Source organism: Lissotriton helveticus, chromosome 12 (assembly GCF_964261635.1).
Source record: "Lissotriton helveticus chromosome 12, aLisHel1.1, whole genome shotgun sequence".
NCBI classification, from domain to species: Eukaryota; Metazoa; Chordata; class Amphibia; order Caudata; family Salamandridae; genus Lissotriton; species Lissotriton helveticus.
In genome coordinates, this window is record NC_136073.1 from 376,980,546 (window position 1) to 376,995,239 (window position 14,694).

Sequence of the window (14,694 nt, forward strand, 5' to 3'; positions counted from 1 at the left end):
CCTCTCCGTCCCGAGCTCTTTGTGATCCGCAGCCTTATTGTATAAAGGGTGAACCTCAGTTGCATCACAGCGGTGAAAAAAGATGAGGAAGGTGGCAGGAAACTACATATTGCATTTGTTATTGAATGTTTGACATGGGGAGGGTAGGGGCGAAGAATGTGTAGGAAAGTGGCCAGATGACAGGTATATTAATTTGGGTGGTGAAAAGGGGCGATAGTAAGAGCGTGGTAGGAATGGATGACAGGACACTAGGTATAATTGTTCATGCACGTACAATGGGGGGTTGTGGCCATGTTGTGCATGGCTCACCCAGGACTCCTCAACCAAAGCACTGTGTATCACAGAAGTAGAAGACGATCTGGGGTGGAAGTGCATAGCTAAAGCAAAACTGTGGATACTTTTGATAAAAGGAGAAATGTTTTGTTCCGAGAGTCTGAGTGACATCACAGACCACTTGAGTTTTGCTCGTATCTCATTGTCTAGTTGATATCTCTCCTACCGCTTTGATCAAAATAATTCCGTACAGACATTTACCCATCTGGACCGTTGGCCTGGACCAACTCCTTCCTCTCCGGCCGAACCCAGAGCATCCGCCTCCCACCCTTCCGCTCAAAAACCACCGAGATCATTTGCGGTGTCCCACAGGGATCCTCCCTCAGCCCGACACTGTTCAATATCTACATGGCACCACTCGGCCACGTCGCACGACAACAAAACCTCAACATCATCTCCTACGCCGACGACACCCAGCTGATCATATCCCTCACTGAAGACCCACACACCACGAAAGCCAACCTCCACAGAGGAATGAGGCCATCGCCAACTGGATGAAGGACAGCAGACTGAAGCTGAACTCAGACAAGACGAAGGTCCTCATCCTCGGACCCACCCCATCAGCCTGAGACGACTCCGGGTGGCCCACACCGCTAGGCACAGTCCCGGAACCCACCGACCACGCACGCAACCTGGGGTTCATCCTCGACTCCGCTCTCTCCATGACCAAGCAAGTCAACGCCGTCTCCGCGTCCTGCTTCAACACCCTCCGAATGCTCCGCAGGATCTTCAAATGGATCCCTCCCGACACGAGAAAAACCGTCACCCAGGTCCTCATCACCAGCAGACTCGACTACGGGAACGCCCTGTACGCAAGAACAACAACCAAGATCCTGAGACGACTACAACGAATCCAGAACGCCTCGGCACGTCTGATCCTCGACGTCCCCTGACGCAGCCACATCACACCCCACCTGAGAGGCCTACACTGGCTCCCCGTTAACAAGAGGATCACCTTCAAACTCCTCATCCGCGCACACAAAGCACTACACAACACCAGACCTACATACCCCAATGACCGATTCAGCTTCCACACCCCCACCCGCAGCCTCCGCTCGGCCAACCTCGCCCTCGCCACAGTTCCTCGTATCCGGAAAACCACCGCCGGCAGATCCTTCTCCTACTTCACCGCCAAGTCCTGGAACGCCCTCCCTACCAGCCTACGACAGACCCAGGACCTGCTGGCATTCAGAAGACTTCTCAAGACCTGGCACTTCAATCAGTAGCACCCCCCCCCCCGCGCCTTGAGACCTTCACAGGTATGTAGCGCACTTTAGAAATGTAATGATTGATTGATTGATTGATTGTCTTCTATCACATCAGTATATTTATACCTGAAATGTGTAGTTTCTTCCTAAACCCCTGACCTGTTCAGTACTGTTTCTCTGGTCCTAGTTAGTCGCACCACCATTGTTCAGCTAATTTGCCGTACATAATTGGCATCACACAGTCAAGTATGTAAAAACCAAAAGGATCATTCATTGGAAACCAGAATGCTTTTAGTAAGCTAGAACCCGAAATGCATTGGGATTTCTAAAGTCAATGACGTTGTTTCTGATTTATATGTTTATATAGAATGTTATGTTACTCAATTAACCACACAAGGAAACATTTGTAAGAACGATACATGACTATCAGCATGCATATAATGTTTGGAGCCATGTGTTTATATTTTGTCGCAAAATGTTGATTTGAAATTTGATAAAACCCTTTTGCCCTTGAGCATTTTTGAATACTTGTGTTTGAACTATAACTCAATCAGTTTAATTTGAGACATTTTTGTCCATTAGCTGTGCACTCCCTTGACTGTGGGTATTCCCACAGTCTATCTTTGCATTTTAACTCATTGGGAAATTTTGGGGTCTTTTCTCATAGATAGGTAGTAGCACGCAATTTCTTTACAAGCAATTAAAAAATTCCAATTTCAGTTTAACCTTCATAAGAACCCCTCACATAGGTGTGCAACTGCACGATCTTTTTTGCATTTACTAAGCGGCCAGCATTCCACTTGAATGTGGGTTTAGGTGCAACTCGTATAATTTCCTAAGGTGAAATGACACAAAATACAGCAAAATTATGCGTGATGCAGCTTGCGTTAAAAAATTACCTTAAGGGTGTGGTGTGTTCAGGTAAAAATTCAACTTGAAAATCTAATTTCGAGTTGATTTTCAGTTGCTTGCAGTCAAAACATGGCTGCTTGCCTTCAGATTTGTAGTGTTGCACTCAAAAAATACCCAAATGGTTCACTCAGGTAAAAATCTACCCGAAGGTTTGTCGACAGCCCACGTTAAAAGAACTGCTACTGGGGTTCAAAGCGCTACTGGTCGCATTCAGATCTCTAGTTCTGATCTAAAAAATTACCTAAATGGTCCACTCACCGAAAAAAATCTTCCTGAAAAGCTGCTTATGCTAAAAAATTAACCGAACTGTATATCTTGTGTTAAAATTTAGCCCTGTAACTACGCAATGTGGCATAATCTGTGTAATTTTGTGTAAATGTTGTTGTTATTAAAAATTATGGCAATTAGGATGGCCCTGGCATACATTAAGGTCAATCGATGGGATATTAACTAGATGAATTCCCAGGCTCTGGATCAATAGAGTTTGAACCACCATTCTGAACGGCTCCATAGGGGCTTTGCAAATTGCTACCCTTGTGTCTCCCCACAGATATCAAAATTATCCTCGCAAATTTCCAAGACCAAAATTACATCAAGGGCCTCGTTTAAGGTATGGGGTAACTAGACAAGTGGCAAAAACTGTCAGATGTTGTGTCCGTCTAGCCCTTTGTTTCCCCGTCTCACTTAGGAGTCTGGGGAATTATGTGTTTCTAAAAGCAGAGCCATTGTTGAGTTTGCCAGGCAAACACACTCAATGCCATGCGCAATAGAGGAGCCCCAGACTAGAAAAAACAATGAGCTTGGAGAAAAAGTTTATTGCATCAGGGACATTGTGTTTTTATTTCAGAAAAGAAACACTTTTGGGGAGAGGATGTGGTTGTTTTTGGAAAACCAAAAAGTGCTGACTCGCGTGTTACGCTGCCATGCCATTGAAGACTAACAGTCATACTTTTTTGGCGGCAGCAGCAGCTCATATATATGTATTTAAGTCATTTTACTTGCTATGGGATAGTTGCTATCTTCTTAAACAGACCACCAAACCCCTCTACTAACTGATACCAGTTTCCCCCTTGATATCTTCTAAAAGTCTTCCTGTTTTCTTGTTATCCTTGTTTGAGCAGTCGAAATAATAAACAGATTTCCCTACCCTGTATAATTTGTACGAATGCTAGCTTAAATTTAGAGGATTCCATGGTTTCTGGAGAACAAACTGGTAGATTGTTTACTCAATTGTATAGGGAGAATTTCCTGGAGGATTGCTGCTGCTCCTCTGAAACGCTATTCGAAGAGTAATAGTCTCAAGTTGTGGTGAGTCTTTACTTCTCAGAGTTTTTTTGACACTGGATATAGTTGGTTAGATGACGAGATATTAAGGCTTGCTCAAGTGAACAGCTTTTAGAACCCAAGCAGCTAATTTTGAACTTGGTCCTTGTTATAAGGAGTGACCTGTGAAGCTCTTGCAATAGCGGGAGATACGATCCAATTTTTTATTTTTAGAAATTAATTTTGCTGTGGAATAAAAGAGTGCTCTGTGGTCGCAAAGGAGAGGAATTATAAATTGTAGCAGCTTGAGTGAGGTGTGCTTATTATCAGGAATGCCAGAGGCACAGTTTTTGAAACATCATTCATCAGTACATTACATGTTATGCTTTCCCTTAATCTGCTCATTTGGTGGACCATTAAGTAGATCAATAATGTTAGTTAAGTTTTGAATTTTTTTTAGCACCTGAGAAATTCAATACTTTGCAAGAAACTAAAAAAAAAAGTTGTGAATGGCACCATTACCAAATGCAATACAAGAGAATAATTTCAGGGGAGCGATAAATCACAATACCCTGCACAAATCTAGAGCATTTTCAAAGAGCAAAACTCAAGACACCAACTATGATGGATAGAAAAGTATAGGGTAGCATACACTGCTGCGGAATATGGGGCCCTCACTTCATCTGCACCAGAAAATCATTTCACAAGTTATATCTTCTATTTGGGAGTCTTTTCTCTCTAGGAAATTGTGATGAAAACAAGCAGAACCAAGAAAACCCGTTAGTGTTCCAGGACTCAAATTCATAGGATGATGGCCGAGTAACCACATAAAGTTCAGGAAAAATCTAAAAGGTGCTGGTCAAAACCACCCTGTGTACGGCCACTGAATGCATAATCAAGGAGGAGCTAACACAGGCACAGACGTACACAAGTCCTAGGGCATCAGAATGGCCAAAAGGGCAGCACAGGGGTTTTTGAAATAGGAGTAAAATAGGTGAATCCTGTGGAAGTCAGTAGAGTTATTGTTCCAAAAAGCAAGCGTCCTAAAATGTGAATTAGTTGAATGAGGGAGGAGAAGATATAGTGACCCTCTTGATGCTCCCTTTTAATCCTTCCATTTTTTCCTTCACCTGAATTACTCAGTGGGACGTTGGCAAGTGTGGTGAAATATCATAAATGAATTGTAAGCCGCAGTTTAAAGAGGGGTCCAGCTGGGTCAACCAAGACTATACACCAGGAGCATGAAAGCAAAGTCTTCATGTGGCCCTCAGAACATTCATTGCCACAGCTTGCTAAGGTTTGTACCCGACTAGTGTCTCCTGACATGTTCCCAGTCAACATATTCCTCAAATGTTCACTGAGCTAGAGTCAATTAGCATTGGGGGCAGGAGGACCACACTATCAAACCACATTGATTGGGCACAGCTGGAAGAAGGGGCAAAGAATTGGGGTGAATCCGAAACGTCCATGGTGTTTACTTCCCTAAACCCAAGTCAGCTAACCTACATCACTCAGTGTTGATGTAGCTGTGAAAAAGAAGATGTAAACTTATTGGTTAAACATAACTATTGTAAATTGGAAAAGTAGACTACAAGGAAAGTTAAAGTCTGCTTTATTGGTCAACAAACTGTCAAAAAATCCTGTTACTATACAGAAATATAGCACATCCGCAATAGGTGAAAGATGTGGCCACAGATAACCAGGAAGGCAGTGGAGGGCAACAACATTATGGTGCTACATATCTATGGGTTGCTCCTATCCTGCTGGTGCACTGCTCACTCAGCCTCTATTTGTTCTGGTTCCTGGAGTTCCATCTCTTGCCACTACAACCCATGGGCTCGACGTACTCCTTTCTTCACTCAATCAGTCAACCAAACAGGATTTAGAGAGTGAGGCTAATCGGCTTGGAGGATATTCAGGCACTGAGGGTCTTGCTGCTTCAGGTGGGTTTAGGCGAAAGGCCAGGTTGAGCGCCTTCCAGAATTATAGGAGAGATGGAGGTCCGGATATGAAGTGGGAGGTTGTTCCAGGATTTAGCCGTGAGGGAGGAGAAGGAGCGTCCACCACTGTTGCTTGGGCGGATGTGGGGGGTATGCGAGAGGGAGGCAGAGCGCAGGTGTATGGGGGTTTGTGGAAGTTCAGGCGGGGGTTGATGTAGGCTGGTCCTTGGTTATGCAGGGCTTTGTAGGTGTGGATAAGCATGAATTGACATCTCTTCCATATGGGGAGCTAGTGGAGTTTACTGAGGTGAGGGGTGATATGGGTCCGTATTAAGGAGATCGAGGATGAGTCTGGCCTCTGAGTTCCTTCTGGTTTGCAGTCTCTTCAGGAGGTAAGTGGTGAATCCTGCGTGGAGTGCATTGCCATAGTCCAGGCGGCAGGTGACTAGGGCTGGAGTAACAAGCCTTGAGGGTCGCAGATGATATTCTTAGTTTCCAAGATGAACGTTGGAACACTGCCAAGAGACGCACAAACCAACAACTCTATGCAGTCCTTTACATCTTCTTCCCCCTTCACCTTGGCAAATATGTGTAGAATAACTTCTTGTGGTTGAATTAACTGGAATTTTGGCTCTACAAGCCACTGTTTTAAAGTACTTCTTTTAAACACACTGTTTCACACAAATAGGTCGTGCTGGCAGTCATATGTATAACTGTCAATTTTCCACTAGCTCAGATATTATATCGTGGTGCTCCCCAGCCTGTTTTTTAACTTCAGCCACTGTAACGTCTCCTTTCATCAAGGAGACAATAAGAACGTGTTGCTAGTGATGCTGCTAAGATCCCCCTACAAGTATGTCGGATACTGAGAATATATTTGCTACTCCAAAGCATAGGGTGTCTAAATGGGGCAACTCTCCCACTGATATTAGATCAAATATAAATGATATGCATGCTTATTTTATCCACAGTACCATCCTCTCACAAAAGGTCGCAGGTACTCATAAAGTCAGGTATTCAGTATAATTAGCATATATGAAATTGATCATCATTTACATCCATTTTCTGTGAATTACTTAAGTGAATTTTATTTGTGAAAATTCTGAATGTCTGGCTTCATCCGGCCATCAAAATTCATCAGAGTTCTCACTATGTATGTGGTGAGCGCAAAATATCCATGCTACTATCTTTAGTTATAAGTGGAATGTACCCATCAAATAAAACGTTTCCCTTTAGTAATTGTTTGTCATCCTATGAATTACATCTATATGTTTATCTATAGAAACTAATTTCAGGCCATCCCATTAGCGTTACTCACGTGCCTATCTTCACATGCATCATCTGTTATAATAATCTTCGCAGAAATACAGGTCTGTGTTACAACCTCCTATGAACAGGGTGCAGCGTTTCTGCAATGTACCACGTTTCTTCGACAGTAACAACATCTGGGCCATCCTCTGACACCAGGGCTGGCAAGCCTGGGCTTGTACACCGAAGGCTACTTGCACGTGCTCATGCACTGCACCCGTCTTACGCTTTATTCACGTGTCCACTAGCTGCCTCACACGTTAAGCAGAATGCTGCATCCATGAGCTTCCGGTGTTTGGGATTGCAATGGCTAGACCTTAAGGGGCCTGTCTTTTCATCCACCCTGACTTATTATACCCTCAAATCCATCCAAACAACAACAATATTGGGATTTTTGATAATTATATTCCTCAAATATGAATTAACATTTGTTTAATCAATAATAACAAACAGAAAATACAAGATACATATATGAACATACAATATTCAGCCATAAACATTACAAAAGAATTATAGGATCTCATTAACAGGTTAGAAAAAACACAGATACATCAAGTAAATTATAATCAGAATTGAGATTACGACTTTAGCAGTACAGCCTGCAGCTCTGCCATTTCCCAGTCACATTTTGCCAGTCAAAACCTGTCGAAGTAGGATTGGGAGGGCAGTGCTTGGTATCTGGGGAAAAACTGCAGGGTTCAGTGCGAGGCAAAGTTTTCAGTGATACCTCCGCATTTTCAGTAAGGTAACTCTTAATCGGGTTGGAATTCTGCCCCCATAAATTATCCGCCACAACAGTTATGGCCTCCCTTTCAGTCCTAATATTGCTTGCAATGACAAAGGGCCTACTAGACCAACCTCTTGCCAGCCTGCTACGTGGAGTGCCAAAACAGAATGGTGAATCCAAGGCAGTATCCCTATATGGATAAATACATTCTTATGTCCTTTAATTACTGTCCTACCTCAGCTCCATGCGAGAGATGACTAGGTCTAAATTCGTATTCCGCTACGCTCTATTAGCAGTAACTATTTTAATTTGTTATTCCTGAAATCCGACAATCATTTGACTTGCCCCAAGCCTCAGAAAATTAAATTCCAGATTATACACTTGATCCACTGCATTAGCTGTGCAACTTCTTTCTTTAGTAAGAATTCTGGGATATCGACCAACTGGTCAGGTCACGCTCTACCAGCATAATCTGGCTTGTTCCAGACATCCACTTTTGCCATGCTTATCAAGCTTCCTTAAATTCTTTGTATTTTCTCTATACAAAGAGACTGCAGAGTTTGCCCATAGCTTTGCACAGAAGAATAAAGGTTTGAGGTGGGATAAAACCTCAGTTTTCCTTCTAGTACTATCAGTGGGGTGCCATTGTCTACCACAAGCAAACACCTTAGGGATGTCTTCTTCAAACTCTCACACCTTTACTCTGGACCCCTTGCTATGTCTAAACACTATTAAAACCGCTGGTATCACTGTGGTCTGGCAAACCTGAAGGCACTCCATCATAGTGTCTCTCAATGCCTCATGATAACACTGACCACACCACCTGCCAGGTGGCCATGTAGCTTTGACTTTCTGTACCAAGTTCTTATAGATGGGATTCACTGAGCGGTGTATTCCAAGGTAACCATACAATGTGTCTATGTCTTGATGATATCGGAGACTGGGAAGCAAGGGCAGTTCCAATGGAACCAACGCCTGGGGTTGCTTCTGCAGACTGCCATAACTAGGCTACCACACACTTGCCTTCCCAGCCCCAATACTCCTTAATCAGAAACAAACCTCAAAAATAATATTTGTAGGTATCATTGTATTAATAACCAAGTGGCATCCGGGGATCCTCACTTGGCACGCAATACCCTCTATGTCCTCAACATGATGATAGTGTTATTTGTAAACAAGAGAAACCCGAGACTCTGACCGTCCACTACGGAGATGTCCACTGCTAACACTTGTAGAGCAACGTAGACATCACCAATTCATCCATTAAAATGCAAAGCATTCAGTCAGTTTGCTGAACCTAACATGCAGTGTTTCATTTGTATATTGCCTGGACTCCTGCACGAAGTGCGGGATCCACTCCATTTACCAAAGCTTCCGCCAAAACAGAACCTTTTAATGGAGCCATGGGTAATCTAAAATCAATCAGACCAAAAGGAGAGCACTTTTGTGCTCAGTAAAAGTAGCAATCATCATTTGTAGAAGAAAGCCCTGCTCCACTGAGTAGATTCCCTTTGCAATCCCAACCTGCAGCATACATTCAGATCCTCCTCTTCTATCCACTCCTGCACCCTGGGCGAATTAACCTTTAGGAAACATTCCCATCACCCACCAAGACAGAAGTCCTGTTATTTCTGAAGGAAAACAAGCACCAAATAGTACAAAAAGGCTCAACGACATGAACCTTGATTGCTTCAGTCCCTAACTTTCACCCAATGCCACCTCATTTGGATCCATCCTAAACCACTAGTTCATCCTCAAGGAGCACATTGCCATAAAAACAAAAAAGCCTGGTACCAGCTCCTTCCACTAAAGAAAGTGAAACTGTTCTTTCCTGAAAGCAGCTTCAATACTGCGGTTCAATCTCTGCAACTCTTGCATATGGAAGGTGGGAACGCCCTCCTCCGTGGCATTCCACACTGATCACATCACCCACATCCTAAAGGGACTCCACTGGCTCCCGTTGCCAGCCCACATTATCTTCAAAACCAGCTTTAAAGCCATCACAATCAACACTCCCACCTATTTGACTGACTAGCTTACTATCTCTGGTGGTACGCAGCACACCCATAACCACAACATCATCACACTGGTGGCAAAGAAGTATTAAAAAAAGAAACACAAGGCAACAATAATGTTCTGTTGATGAATCCAGGATCTGGGAAAACACTTATATCCATCAGGATTGTCCCAATCCTGCTCCAGAACACCCCTGCTCCCATAAAACAGCTACCTCTGCAAATAGGTGACTGGCTCTATCCTTGCCGTTCACATTCTAAATTAACCAGTCCTTTATACATACTTTGAGGGGGCCTCAAACCTAATGCTATGGAACAACTTTTTAAATTTGAGTTCATGAACCATTTGTGTGATGGTTATGTGGAGCTTATAGACCTTTAAGGAAAACATGAAGACGAGCTACAATGACACTGGTAGGTTTATCACTGACGCTATTGCTTGTTAGACACCACTGCTCCAAAAAGTCATAGGAGCAAATTCAAAAAAAGCACTGTCAAGGCCATTAGTTCATGCCTTTAGGACCTTCTGCTTTTGACAATGGCATTTCGCGATGTTATACAGCATTGGCAAAATGCTGTGCTGCAGGGCCAAAAAAAGAAGAATGTGCAATGGCGTGCTCACAGCATTTTGTAGGCATGCGCATACATGATGACGTGAGTGCACCCATTCGTCAATACAAAATGATGTGGGCATTATAAGGCATTTTTTATTTACCAATCCTTCACAGCTCAGTAAATAAAAATAATAAAAATTGAAGTAGTACGAAATAATTTTCTACATGGCTGTGGAACTGACAACAATTTGCTGTAATTAAAGACTACTGAGTAACAACACATGTAACAGGGGGTGTCCTCATGAGAGGATACAAAATGAGACACGGCCCCTAAGGAGGGGCTACTAAGCCTATTGACCAATGAAAAGCCACAGTTTCCAAAGGACAGAGACAATAGCCAATTAAAAATATGGGTGGAGAGTGGGCAGAGCTCCAAGTCCATAGCTGAATACAGCATGCCTTGCAGAGCAGCACATGCGCTGCCCAGGCTTGACCTAAAAAGTAGGCCCCTAAAAGTGAGCAGTAGAAGGATACAAGTTATCCTAACAAAATGAAGGTAAAGAGGATATGCCCCATGGGAGGGACAAACACAAGGTTGAACAAGATAGACAAGGAAAGTCATTGAATAACAAGGAAGCACATGAGAGTGACAATAGAGGCAACTAATCGTAACTAATAGACAGACTGTCAAGTCCACAGTCAGCTCTTGCTAAGCCCACAATAAGCATTTCCAATAATTTGCCTTGCCCTGCCTGATAGGCGAGATCTAAAAAGGCTGGCTGCAAGATTCAAGAGTCCACAGAAGATGTGTCTCATCGGCTGCAAGCCTTGGTAAGCACCATATATGAAAATATATCTAGGCTACTGATTACTTTCTTTAAATAACCGTAAAAGCGCATACATAAGCAATCCAAACTTCTGCCATGGTGATAGCTATTGAAATATGATTTATTGAGCACAATTTATGCTCAAGACAGAGCTTTAAAGCGCTAAAATCCCAAGAAAACCAAGGAAAAGAAGCAACGCTGAAATAAGTGGGGAGGGGGTAAGTAATCAGTGTTACACAAAACAACAAAAAAAACACAGCTCTTCTCACGGCAGGTGCCAAGTCAAAAACACTAACAAAAATTGTACTGACTAACATGTCTTGCGATTATGAACTGTAACAATCTGTTAATCCTCATGGTAAATCTCCGTCTAAGTTTACATATATCACTGAACTTGGGAAAAATACAAAAAAATTACACTCTGAACACTGCATTTCAAATGAAACATGATCTAGGTGGTGGTAAACACAGCCACTTGTTTCATAAAAATAAAAACAATTCAAGTAAATGTCTAAAGGTCATTGAGAATGTAATGCCTAATGCAACTCAGTCTTTAACTAATTTTCGTCCTTCCTTGCAAGAAACACATGTCTGCCTGAAAGGGATGCCGTAAAGTATTTAATCTCCAAATTGCAAATGGAGGATTTCTGACTCTTGTGAATGTCCGTCATATGGATTCAAGTGCTCCGAGACAGAGCGGATGCTCTTATTCACTGTTAGAGCAGTTTCAGTACTATGTTAAAAAGTACACTATGTCGCTTGTTTGATGTTCTTCAGTACACATGTGCAGTACCACGGAGTCACTTGATATCCTCATGACATGTACACCACTAACGCCCTTCTTAGAAGTATTAGGGTAAATCCAATATAGGTAACAGAGATAGGGTTCCGCAATGTGGAAAATTACAGCACCCTCTCTTTTTTCTTCGCACAAATTCCTGCAACTATAACATGGAGGAATGTGGCCAGGAAAAATGGGGTCAGTAACGGGGGGAAAGTGCACATTTTGGGTGCAGTAAAAACGACAGCCAGATGTTTCCCCACATTCTAACCCCATTCACACTGAATGAGGGACGTAAAAACATGTGGTAATACCACAAAATGCCGTAGATTTTCTTCGGTGACTTTACTGCCCGGTGAATCTGCAGTACTCAAAATACTGGTTCACTCAACTGAGGCTAAGTATTTAGAGATTAGGGATATGTACATGTTCGATATTAAAGTCTAAGTTCGAGAGTATTTTAACCAGAGGCTATTTCTCATGGTATGTTTGAACAACATCAAGTTCTCTGGGCCACAGGCCCAGTACAACAAGGCAGAATAGAAGTTCCTGTTGAGCGCACTCAGGTTTACCTATGAACAAGTGAGCCTTTAACACAAGAACACTGTTGGTCTAAGACACACAGGTGTTCTAGTGGCACTGCACACATCAGGAGAGCTCACAGATAAGCCCTAATTACACACGACTGCATCAGTTTCACTGCTAACCGCAGGCTTTGCCCTTGAAGGATGTTTTTGAAAACTCAAATTACCAGAGGAACCTCTTCACCAGCCCTCGTTTCAACAAACCAGTCCCTAATAGAGGGTAACAATCGGTGCTTGTAGTGAAATAATGGAAGTACATGTACTTGTTTGTTCCTGAGAAGTGGTTGTGCTCTCAAATTAAAAGTATTGCACCTTTGCTGAAAAGTGCTAGTACTCTCCCTCTCAAAATAGGAGGGGCAGTTTAGTACTGCACAGTACCAGCCAACTTAAAGCACTGGTAATAGTGTTTTGAAATTAATATATTTTTACAGTTAACTGTGGAACATCCCCTCTTTCGCACGAAGCATGTATAAAGGGGGAATTCGAGCCTTGGAGAGCATGGACCAATAACATTACAAATATCAAAGCAAACATATATTTAACTAGGTATGGGTGAGCGAAAAAAAACAAAAAATAAAAACACACAGACGCCTGCAATCACTGTCTAAACACCTGTGTCTAATGTTCCTACTCTACTAAATTGCAATACTTTCGTATTCAAATAATTTATATTGGGTATTTTCAATAGAAAAACTGCAATACTTTATTTCACTTGATACATATTAATGTCTGATGGAACAGCCACCAGTGTGAACAGCAGATAAATTAAAAACAATTGCTGCATGAACAAATGAAGTTACAGCTACCTTTTCAATTACATTTCTTTCGGACAGTGCATGCTGAAAGGACAATGTGTTAAGATGTAATGATACACGTTGAAGCAGGTTTTCTGGGTTCACAACACAGCCCTTGGTTAATAGGTGGAAATCTGTGGTTTAATGTTTATTTATTGCACTGCTAGAGTTCAACAGCAGAGAAAGGGACTCTGGTTCCATGTTGCCACATGTCCAAAACCACAACACTAGCTTTAACTGCGACTTACATTCATCCATGAGTGTGTCTGTACAACATTAAAATCTGCAGACAGACGCTATGTTCACCTTAGAGATTTAATTTCTCATTAGCTTTACATTATTTGCAACCAGAGTTATTTCTCCATCAGAGAGAGAGGTCGAAGCAAGGGGGTAGGCTGACGATTTGCTCAGGGAAAACATACTCCCTCGTATAACTTATAAATTGCAAGTGGCCTCGGAGTTCTGTGACCTTTTAAAGGGATTAGGGATTTGGCCTCGTTCTTTTATTTGGTAATAAATGTCTTCGTAACATGCAATATCGTCATAAAGTACAGTAGGGTATACTTGATCACACAAAAATCACGATATACCATACACTGTAATAATTAACATATGGTGCCCTCCCCAAAATGGGTATGACTAGATTCCGTACACAATTGTCTAGCACTAAATCGACGCCTGTGGTGCAAACTGACAACAGAAGTGGTCTGCGCTCACCAGAACACAAAATACATTATATTACACTAACTATTTAAGTTACCGTGCCCGGATTAAATAAATATATGTGTGTGCTTTTTGACATCACAATAAATGAAAAAATAAAACCTATTTCAATAAGGTGTCCTACAGAGTTTACTGTGTAGTTATACGGTGCTCCTGGCTCTAAACGGACTGAAGGAGCTGGCCTCTCCCCTTCCTTCCCCCGGCACCTGTGCACACATACACCTGCCCGACCCCTCCTCCACTTACCTTTCTGAAGTACTCGCTGTTCCTCTTGATGCTGAGGCCCTCGGCCCCGCCGCGGAGGATGGCGTCGGTCATTGCTGCCCTCCGTGCCCTTGTGCTCGGCGCTCTGTGTGCCACAAGTATCCGTCAACCTGTTGCGCTCTATAGGAGAGTCGTAGCGCTCAGCTCTGGCTCGGCACTGAACCGAGCTCCTCCTCTCACCCCACCCACGCTTCGCAATGGTCCCGCCCATCTCCTCCCCTGCCGTCCGGACTCCTCCTTGGCAGGAAGCCCCAGCGTTAGTTCTACTGTTGACATTGTGACGTCACGCCAGAAGAAGATCTAGAACGCCTCCCCCAACCAGCGCACGACTTTAGGATTGAACATAATTTCCCTATCTCTTCCCTTCCGTAGACATTCCATACCATCACTCCGCCCCCTGTGTCCACCCCCTAATGAATATTCAAAAGCCTGTCTATTGAAAAGGAGGACGGACTCGTTCT

The 14,694-nt window shown here is 43.0% G+C and overlaps 1 protein-coding gene across 2 annotated transcripts in view; it reads right to left on the reverse strand.

Annotated features, from left to right (window-relative positions):
• The window catches only part of RHPN2 (rhophilin Rho GTPase binding protein 2), a 217,301-nt gene extending 202,885 nt beyond the window's left edge, over positions 1 to 14,416 (reverse strand). For both annotated transcript variants that reach the window (XR_013603773.1, XM_078670447.1), the window contains exon 1: positions 14,216 to 14,416. Coding sequence is in view for 1 of the 2 variants with exons in the window: in XM_078670447.1 (XP_078526573.1) it covers positions 14,216 to 14,287 (72 nt within the window). In the remaining variant the exon portion in view is untranslated. The remainder of the gene's footprint in view (positions 1 to 14,215) is intronic.
• Between the last annotated feature and the right edge of the window lie 278 nt (positions 14,417 to 14,694).